Genomic DNA, 10,274 nt, shown 5'->3' with positions numbered 1-10,274 from the left:
CAACTTCATAATTTGGCGTGCCTCTCTTAGGCTCAGCTTGTATCCTGCGTTCTCCAGGCTCTCGGCAACGGCCAGAACACCGGACGCCAGTATCCATAGAAGCTCCGGCTGATCGATCTTGAATTTCTCGCCGAAGAATTCCGATTTGGAAAAAACGAAGCTGGACAGATCGGCGCCGTTGTCCAAGAGTACACCGACCACATTCGGAAGTAGACTCGTCACGGCCCATTGAAGCGGTGTCTGCCCCAACTCGTCCTGGGCGTCGACCTGCAACGGCCGATATTTTGTGTGACTGTGCTCGAATATCATCTTTGCTAAGTGCACATCTTCGGAATGATAAAAACAGTGTCTCTTGCAAATAATGTGCAGCGCAGTCTCTCCTTTCTTGTTGGCCAAATTGGGATTGGCTCCGTTTTTCAGCAGCCACTCGGCTGCACAGTTGCTGCGGTTCCACAGAGCCAAGTGCAGCGGTGTGTTACCCTCGTTGTCCCGAGCGTTGATAGGCACCTGCAGATTTTCGTCAACACTCGACTCGAAGATCATCTTCGCCAAATCATTATCAAGGTGTCTCTTGTTTATAACCTGCTGATGAGTTAATCCATTCCGCTTGATGATCACGTTTTTCATCATTAGTGATTCTATCATCGCGTGCTCTTGTCTCAAAGCCAATTTTAGTGGTGTTGTTTTCTCGTTCTGGACTTCCATCTGTTTTTCATCGATGATTTTGAAAAAAGTGCTTGCCAAATTAGGATACGTGTGTATATTATCGCAAATAATGTGCAACGGTGTTGATCCATGTCTATCGGCCAAATACGGATTGGCGCCTTTTCTCAGCAGTAATTTAACTGCCTCCTTGTTGCCACTGTAACAAGCGCAGCGTAGCGGCGTCTTACCCAATATGTCCGAGGCATCGATCTTCTCTTTCCAACGTTTGTCGTCACAGATCCTGAAGAACATCTCCAACATGTGATTAGCCTTTTCGTGCTTGCATATCACGTGCAACGGGGTTGATCCATCCGTGTCGGCCAAATATGGATTGGAACCTCTTCTTAGCAGCAATTCAACTGCCCCCTTGTTGCCACTGTAACAAGCGCAGTGTAGCGGTGTCTGCCCGAATACGTCCGAGGCATCGATCTTCACTTTCCAACGTTTGTCGTCGCAGATCCTGAAGAACGTATCCAAAATGTAATCAGCCTGTTTCTCCTTGCATATAATGTGCAACGGGGTTGAACCGTCCTTATTGGCCAAGGAGGGATCGGCGCCACTTTTCAGCAGCAACTCGATTACTGCATTTTGATTGCACTTCAGTGCCACATGTAGCGGCGAGTCGCCGGTTGTTTCCTCTATGCAATTGAGATCAACCTGGCCGAGCTCGAGAAATTTTGTCACGAATTCGTCAAGGCCATATCTGCAGGCCACGTGGAGATGTGTACATCCGAATTCGTCGACATAGTTGACGTCGAATCTGTTATAAATTTTAAAAAGCTCTCGGACTATAGCCTCACTGCACTTGGCCATAGCCGCACGATGAACTGGGGTGGTGCGACGCGACAATGGCTTGCCGTCTATACCAACTATCGGCTCGTCTTTGTAGCCGGTGCGAACAACAAACTCAATGAATTGATATAATTTTTCGTGATAAAACTTATCTACACGAATCATGGAATTCGCGTAATCCAAAAGAAATTGATCGATTTCTTGAGGCTGGAAAATTTCTCGTAGATTTGGAAGTGTCCCCGTCCATTCGCCGAATAAGTTGGATAATCTAGTGAGAAGTACAAGTCGTATTTCTTCGTTCTCCCAATCAATATTTTGATACAGACTCTTTAATTCCTTCAAGTGCGAGCTATCGTCAATACTAACTGGATTTGAATTGCTGGACGCCATTCTGCACTCTCACACACAACACGCACAATCGTTTATAATTTTAATTCTTTTTTCACTTGCTGCAGTCAATGCACACTTTTTTGTTCGTCAAATACTTCGGCGTCGTGAGATGTACTGCCTATGCATACGCAATGCTGTATACGATCTATGTAGAGTGAAAAGAAACACATGCTCGTAGTTTCACGAAATAAAGTAACGAACTTTTTGTAACGAGTGAAAGTCATACAGCTGACGTAGTGAAGGAATCGTATGTACAACATATGCGGCCGTAGTAGTCATAACGCATGTACAGACATAGGCCATAAGATTTCTTTCACGTTACTAGCGCCTGCGAACGATGGAACCACGAGGTCGCATCGGTCGTTCCGGTTACAAATAATTTTTTATTTTTTACAATTTAATCAATAAAAATTATTGGTTAAATTTAAAAATTGAAAAATGAACTCTTGTGAATGAAATTTGTTATTAGTAGTAGTTTATTCGATTAATTCAATTAATAACTATATAATTAACTGAATTATTTGAACAACTCAAATTGAATTTAATTACAATAAATTTTAGATCTCAAATGTTTTATTAGCTTACTTCATACATTAGTAGCTCTTGTTCAATAACTCTCTTATACAGTAACTTTGAACGTTTTCTTGGCAATAATTTTATAAATGCTAATAATTTATTATTTAACAATCAAAGTTATATTATAATAGATCAAAGTAATATTGTTAAATTTATAAATCAATATTTCATCATAATATTTTACTTAATGAAGTTGAATTAAGAATAAAAACTAGCATTTTTTTACATTTTTTGATAGCTCTTAAAAATATTCAATTTTATGCAAATTACATAGGTAAAATGGTTTCTATTTTATACGCAGACCGGTGCATCATTTACGTTCTAGAAGTACATTTACTATAAAATTGAAACTTTTCTTTGCGAGCTTATATTCAATATTTCAAGGATTTTTTTAAATATGTAAGTGAATTAAAAATTAAACATGGAATGTTTTTTTTCCATAATTATGTCGTATTAAAACTTATATTTATGGTGATAAGGTCAATTTTTTAAAATCATTCCACTAAAAAGTAATAAAACATGAAAAACAAACATTAATTACAGAATCGCATAGACATTCGTTTAACAAGATAAATAACGATTACCTTTAAAAAAGTGTTGGCTTTAAATATAAAAAAAATTCTTCATATCGAATTTTTTATGTGAGTATTTTCAATTCCGCCGAAAATTTTGCTTGGTGTTAAAGCACATTATTTGTTCATTTACTTGAAAAATAACTATCGCTAATGGACTATATAAATTTTCAAATTGAGAAAATTATTGACGTAATTTAATCCCTATGCAGATCGACATCGGGGTCGCTGGTAGCTAATTTTACAAGGGTTTTCTTTATTCGCAGTATCGGAAGTCTTGCCGCGGCTCTTTGATACCAACACTCTCTTATCAAGCGAGCCATTCCGGATAAACTCTGAAAAAGAAAATTCAAACGTGTATTTCGCACAAGGTTCAACTATGTTCAAAAAAAAAAAAGTAAGTAAAATACCTGATCGTCGTGCCAGCAATCGGGAATCGAAGGCCTTCGTTGATCGGTAACAACGACTTTGAGCATTTCCTCGTGAGTGGGCTCTCGTTTGTCGCTCGTCAGCCACTCGGCGAACGGAGCCGAATAATCAGAAGCAACGCCATTGCTGGAACATCTGGTGCAAACTTCCCAAAAAATAAGTCCAAGGCTGTAGATGTCGGCTTGGCGGAATCCCTCCAGACATTCGTGATCGTAGCTGCCAGAGAAATCATTACGTTAAGAATAATCATAATCGTCGGGTCGCGAATATTCACAAAGCTTACCTGTGGTCCAGCAGTTCCGGGCTCATGTATCGTCTCGACGACAGTCTGGTCGTGTCGAATCTCTCGGCGAGCTTGTCCTGCGTCGCGCAACACGATAGATCGGCGATGGCGCAAGATCCGTCGTGCTTGACGACGACGTTCCTCGACGCGAGATTGCGATGCGCCATCGCGGGTTTGCCCTGAGTGCCCTGAATCTCCGTGTGCAGATACAGCAGGCCCTCGGCGATGCTCGAGCAGATTTTGAACATCTGCTCGTGGTTCACCGCCTTCACGAGCCGCAGCAAATGCCGGTAGAGAGATCCCGCAGGGTGATAATTCGTGACGATCCACAGCTGAGTGCAGCCGGCCCTACTGGTCACGTCGCTGCCGATGTAGCCGAGGATGTTGTCGTGCTGCCTGGAGGGCAGAAACCGCATGTAGGCCTCGGTCTCCCGGGCCCACTTGGCCTCGTCGCGCGAACTGTATATCTTCACGGCGACGTCCTCGCTGCGCCAGACGCCGCGCCAGATCTCGCGGCCGAAGCTGCCTCGAGCGAGAATCGCGCTGTCCCCGATGGTGCTGAGGCGCTCGATGAGGGCCACCTGCCTCGACAGAGTTCGCCAAACCAGCTGAATCTGACCCGAACCCGATCCGCTCGTGCAGCTTTGACCGCCCAAATATTCCTGAAAGAAAGATCGTATGTGTTTCGTTAGCGTTGACTCGAACGATCGCAAGTAATGTTTAAAAGTGTTGTAATACTAAAGTTGATAAAATAATTGTAAAATTACGGCAAACCTGATGTAGTAATTATGGACCATGAAAGAGTATACTGGTACTAATGCTCATTTTCTACGTACCTATATGTTTGGCCGAATAAATAACTGTTTTCACAGCTTACTTTTGTACAATTAATTATAAGTCAGAAACTTATTTCTTGTTGTTATTTCAATTGTGATCGTTAAATATATCACTCAAGTTAAAATAATTTATGGGTAAAAAAATGTACAGTAATCAATTTCAATCGATTAGTATAGTTTCAACATAACATCACGAGGTCAAATATTATAAACAAACTTTTTAAGTCATTAAGAAGAAGAAGATTGTGATACAAGTTATATCTCATTTAATTTGTGGATTGCGAAAACCAAGCCAAGTGTTTACTACTGGTCGAGGGTGGAAGGCTTTACTTTTAACACGTCCTCAAACGACCAAGTCAATAATTAACTAATAATAAATTAATAAAATTCTGTGTTAATAAATATTAATTACACTTTCAAGTTTTATTTACACTTTATTTCATATCTTGAAACGTACTTTCAATGGAGAAAAGTTACTGTTAAATGAAATTTAACCGAAAAAACTTAAAAAGTTACGAGAATGTTAAGTTCATTGGTTTTTTTTTCAACAATTTTAGTACCGAATAATATTTTTTCTTCATAAAAACTAGTATACAAGGTACGGCCTAGTTTTGCTCATTGGCACTTTAACCTTACTTATAATAATATTATACGTAACATTTGATTTAAAAAAACCGTCATACCTTGATTGTACTGTCTCCTGCTGCCGTAGCACGAAATTCATCGGTATTATCGTCACCCTGCGGAGCGTCGCCATTCGCGCGAGCCGCAGTTGCAAATGCTAGCATTTCTTGCTCGCGACCTTCCTCGATAAACTTTCGATTACGACGAGAGGTCAGAACTGCTCGTTTTTTCTTGCATAAGAAACACAGAAGGGCGAAGACTATGACGAAAGTAAGGAAGATCAGCCCGATGGTGAGTGCAAGTCCGGCATTCAAACTCATGTTGTTCGAAGCTCCTGCGAATCGCAATTAAATCGAGAGCGTAAAAAGTTTTGATTCAAATTGATCAGGGTTCAGAGTCGGGTTCAGAGAGATAATGTAATCATACTCACGCGGTCCTTCTGGAAAGGGTCCGGAGTTGCAGAACTCGCCCTGGCAGCAGATCGCGTGGATCGAGCCGGTGCCAATTTTTCGTACATTGTCGTTCGTCTTGCCGCAGGTGAAAAGCACGTGATCTCGCTGCAAGATGCAGCCTCTGCTGATTCGCGTCTCGCCGTTCTGCTCCGTTACGGTCGACTTGAAGCACTAATACATTCGTGAAAGCAATGTAAAGATCGATTAAATCCGATGACATGCCGACAATTAATCGCGATCGATTGTCGATTGAAAAAAAAAATTCCACTTACCATAATGGCGTTTTCGCACACGCCTGGTTTGTCGCACTCGTCACCTTCGCAAACATGGCACTTCATTTTCCGATTGTGATACAAAATGAAAAATTACGATGACATAACTGAAAATAAAAATCATCTGTATCAGTGAACGCATGAGATTTTAATTTGGGTGCACGATGACGCATCCCATATATGCACTGTAAATATTTATTTGAGCCTAGCACGGTTGCAATTTTTTCACTTCAGCGGTCATTTTTTGAAAAAAAAATACTGTTTGACTTCTCAGGCACGTTCTACATCGAGAAGAAAATCATATTTTCGACGTGATTCGTTAAATCGTGATTCGATGAGAAGGGCTTTTCTTCACAGCGTTTTTATTTGATGAGGTGTGTTTTCACGAGAACCGGCGACATATTTTAATCGTATTAAAAAATGATAAGTAATTTAAAAATTGAAATAAAAGAAAATTTGTCAAATACAATCATTATATAGAACACCCTCAAAACCAAAAGGTCTAGTTATTTTTATAATTTTTCTCGTTTCAATTAAAACCTATTAAGAGGGACAAGTTGAATGTCAAAATCATGTCCTTCTAGTATTGGTCACTTTATAGTGAGCTACTCAGAATCCACAATATATATTAAAAAAAACTACTTCTCAAATAACAATGATAGTATGAAAATGTTAAAATAATTTTCATCTATAAAATAACAATGAATAAAACAACACTTACTGGTTGTAATAATATGGCACCAAAACACGTGTACGCAAAGACTTGAAAAGATGACAATGGAAGTGTATGTTGGTATGATGTGTTCTGGCCAAGCAGTCAATCATAACTGAGCCTAAAACAATTAATTAGAGGTATTACAGTTTTGAGCCAAGCGTGCGCAGCTAATTAAAAGTGAAAGTAGTGGACAGTAGCTTCAAAATATGTATGGATGTATACCGCTGCATTCGTCTCTCTCTCTCCTAATTTGAAATTCGATAAATCTCTTTTGCGCTGTTGTTCTAAAATGTACGGCAACATTTTCATTTTAATTATCTGAAAAATTCGTGTGAAACATTTCGAACATTTTTCTCCAGTACTTCATAAAATAACGATATAATTTTTACTTGAACTCAGAGTTTGTGTGTAGATTTAGATGTATTAATATGGATTGAGATTTAAAGAACGACTTGGTCAATTTTATTCGTATCAAACTAATTTTATTCTATTTTTTATCACGATGAAACGAAAAAAAATTAGGAACGCTTAAACTATGGGTACATGAATTGTTCAATATATGAGTCTTGATTTTAAAAAATCAACGGTTCGACTTCAATTTGAATACAATAACGTTGCAATTTGTCGATTTTGTTCAAAGTTACATCGGAAAAATAAAAAAGGATAAGTTTTATTTAGGACAAAGGACAATGTATTTTGTAATCAACATTATTTAAGGATAGCTCTTTGACAACGTTTTTTGTCGTCTATAATCTAGTGCATATTGTTAAGAAAAACAAAGCTCATTTTTTTATTAATTCATAAATTTTAATGATGTTGAAAATTTGAGAAATTTCATAACACCAGATATAAAAGTCATACTGCCTCTCGGAGTGTATCGCAAGATTATTGAATGAAATCGTTATCTTCGAGGAAGCCCCGCCTGCGCTTCTTAGCTCGCAACACATAATGGCGATTTTTTGCGAAACTCGATGACTCGTTTACACATGCTGAGAGTCGGCAGTATTGAAATGAATTATACGTTAACTGAGTTACGTCCGCTCACCTACAGTTGTTATTTCGCTAAATTTAAAGTGAAAATTGAATACTTATTCTGTTTTTAAGAAATGATGGAATAAATCAAGTGGTAATTACTTTCACTAAATACAATTCAGTAGTCTAAATAAATTTCACGATATTTTATGTAAAAATTATTGACACCATTTTTTGGGTCTTTTCGAATCTTTTCTAGTGCAATGAAATTAAACTCTGTATTAGGAGGTATACGATACTGACTCTATGCATCGACTCTGTGCATTCAATTTTAATTCTAATAAAAACTAGAGAAATAGGGTACGGTTGATTTTACCTTATTCCTTTAGTTCTCACGGGTAGCTTACATTGAGGCACTGCGGCATTGTATACTTTCCAATACTCAAATGCGTGTTCCACCTCCCACATGTACATACTCTGAACGCAGAATCAATTAGTTTGAAAAACTATTCAATTGAAATTAATTTTTCTCTCTTTTTTACGTAGCAAATATTTGTCTTAACGTTTTTTCATATCATAAATAATAAAGAAAATGAATGTTTTTAAAAAAAATTTTTAATTCAAAATAATTCTTAATATCATACAAATGACAATCAGTCTATATTGACTAACTTAACAATTTGTACTCAACAAATCAAGAATTTCAAAAACAAAATAATAATAATAATAATCATAAATATATTAATGATTCATAATGCATGGTTAATGATATCAAATAAATACAGTATTATTTACATGTGTGATTAGGTCAATGAGTTGAACTCATTACGAAGCAATGGTAAAACATTCTATTTACAGAATAATCTAATTAACTTATTGTACCATATCAATGGCTTTTTTCCTCTTTTTTGGTTTATGTGCCAGCGGGACAGCGACCTTAAACATAGTACTGAAAAAATTAAATATTGAGAAATAAAATTCATAGTTTTAAATGGATGAATGATATTATTTAATACTCACTGGCAAGTGGTGCAAATAGGTCTAATTTTGCAGAAAACTGAAATTAAACACATCTCATTAGATTGTTATACTAATGTATTATATATTATTTTTTTGCAGTGCATTACTTACTTGAAAGACATACTGAACAAACATATCCAGTATCGATTAACTCCTGATGACAAAAACAAGCTGCTCTATAATCTACTTTTACGGGTGGTGGCAAAACTAATTTGGATCTTATTGCCGGGTCTGGTAGGAATATCCACTGCAAGTAATATTGTTTTTGTGAGTGATATCAGCAAACAATTAAAGAGTTGTAATATAAAGAACCAACCATTAAATACTGCAACAGTCCAGGTATATTTGGTTTTCCATTATTTTGTGGTAGTTTCAAGTAATTACCTCCTGTTAAATCACAACCTTGTTGAAGTAAAGTGAGTTCATGTTCCAAACTACATACATCCAAAATTATTCCCTAAAAAAAATGAAATGCATATGTATACAATGTAAGCATAAAAATGATATACAATTTCAACTACTAACCATCTTTTGAGCAGTAAAAAATATATTCATATAATGCATATACTGTGTAGCAGAATCTACACTTCCAGTTATTACAATCATTCTCGAATTTATTTTTTCTCCAGCATATTTTTCCCGCTCTAGTCTGGTAATATAGCATAGACCCATGGATAAGGCACCAGAAATCAGAGTCTCATTACTGTGTTTCATTGGCATTTCACCGACTATTTTATGAATCTGTTTGCGCACTGTGTGCTCAAGTTGTGAAAATTTTTCATATTGTCCATCGTATTGTCTTACACCTGGCATGTCGTCCTTGGGATACAAAAATTCTGCACCGTGATCATGACAGGACATGAATGCCAGTATGTTATTCGATCGCTGCATTAAATGAGCATTGGCAAACACTATCGTTGAGCTTAAAACTTGAGTAATGACTTGTTTAACAAGCTTCTGCATTGGATTAATATCCAATACTATGATGAGAAGACTTTTTTCAATATCTGTAACGATAAACAAAACTGTCTGAGAAACTTGCCATTGATAAATGTTTGATTCAAGCAACTTTTCTTATATTAAATGTAATAGGTTAAATTTCAAAATGATTTTAATTCCAGCCAACAGCTTGCAAGGTACGCATGAAAATTGATATTTTAATCATCTCACCTGTAGCCATCGCGAAATCTAATCTAATTATCCAAAAGATGCATATGATTGTTCGCAAAAAGAATGTTTATATTTGCCGTGTTTGTGTATACAGACAGACGAATACTGGAAAAAAACACTCATGCGGCGCGAGCGCGAAGCTGCATAATGTGTGCCGCGGATGCGGATCGCAGCTTGACAGCCGGCGTCTACAGAGGTCACGCGAGTCTAGATGAGATTTCGAAACTCGCAAAATTGAATCCTCGAAATGTTTTTTTTATTTCAATCAATGAAGCTCCTTTATTCAATAATCCGTCTCATGTGTTCTCGCGAAATGACGCGCGGTGATTATCGTTTCCCGAAAGTGCCTCACGATGAGCGCGAAGACACATGACAGTCAGGCCTCATTGAAATAGTGCCCTAACCCTGCGCAAGTTGCTCAGTCGAAAAAGGCGCGCAAATTGGATTGAAAAACGCGCGACCATCG

The 10,274-nt window shown here is 37.6% G+C and overlaps 2 protein-coding genes across 2 annotated transcripts; both read right to left on the bottom strand.

Moving 5' to 3' along the window:
• Positions 1-3,232: 3,232 nt before the first annotated feature.
• On the bottom strand, positions 3,233-5,997 carry LOC106649061 (activin receptor type-1-like). Its single transcript, XM_014366329.1, has 6 exons — positions 5,932-5,997; positions 5,638-5,830; positions 5,267-5,541; positions 3,748-4,409; positions 3,446-3,680; positions 3,233-3,370 (listed from the first exon to the last, which is right to left on the bottom strand). Exons 1-6 carry the CDS (start codon positions 5,995-5,997, stop codon positions 3,233-3,235), a joined length of 1,569 nt encoding a protein of 522 aa, XP_014221815.1.
• Positions 5,998-8,215: 2,218 nt separating this feature from the next.
• Positions 8,216-10,256, bottom strand: LOC106649214 (general transcription factor IIH subunit 3). Its single transcript, XM_014366510.2, has 6 exons — positions 9,809-10,256; positions 9,164-9,645; positions 8,955-9,095; positions 8,750-8,885; positions 8,639-8,675; positions 8,216-8,567 (listed from the first exon to the last, which is right to left on the bottom strand). The coding sequence occupies exons 1-6, from the start codon at positions 9,816-9,818 to the stop codon at positions 8,492-8,494; spliced, it is 882 nt and encodes a 293-aa protein (XP_014221996.1). The 5' UTR covers positions 9,819-10,256; the 3' UTR covers positions 8,216-8,491.
• Positions 10,257-10,274: the final 18 nt, after the last annotated feature.

Source organism: Trichogramma pretiosum, unplaced genomic scaffold, assembly GCF_000599845.2.
Source record: "Trichogramma pretiosum strain Unisexual culture from Peru unplaced genomic scaffold, Tpre_2.0 scaffold17, whole genome shotgun sequence".
NCBI classification, from domain to species: Eukaryota; Metazoa; Arthropoda; class Insecta; order Hymenoptera; family Trichogrammatidae; genus Trichogramma; species Trichogramma pretiosum.
The sequence above is the reverse complement of the archived record's forward strand: the minus strand, read 5'-3'. Positions and strand labels throughout refer to the sequence as shown.

Bases quoted from the DNA above. Each gene is read 5' to 3' on its own strand.
- LOC106649061 (XM_014366329.1), bottom strand. From the start codon at position 5,997: ATGAAGTGCCATGTTTGCGAAGGTGACGAGTGCGACAAACCAGGCGTG. The intron at 5,831-5,931 runs GTAAGTGGAATT...CGAATGTATTAG, and splicing joins TGTGCGAAAACGCCATTATG to TGCTTCAAGTCGACCGTAAC. The intron at 3,681-3,747 runs GTAAGCTTTGTG...TTTCTCTGGCAG, and splicing joins CCGGAACTGCTGGACCACAG to CTACGATCACGAATGTCTGG.
- LOC106649214 (XM_014366510.2), bottom strand. The intron at 8,886-8,954 runs GTTGGTTCTTTA...TATTACTTGCAG, and splicing joins GACTGTTGCAGTATTTAATG to TGGATATTCCTACCAGACCC. The intron at 8,568-8,638 runs GTGAGTATTAAA...TAATTTTTTCAG, and splicing joins CCTATTTGCACCACTTGCCA to TACTATGTTTAAGGTCGCTG.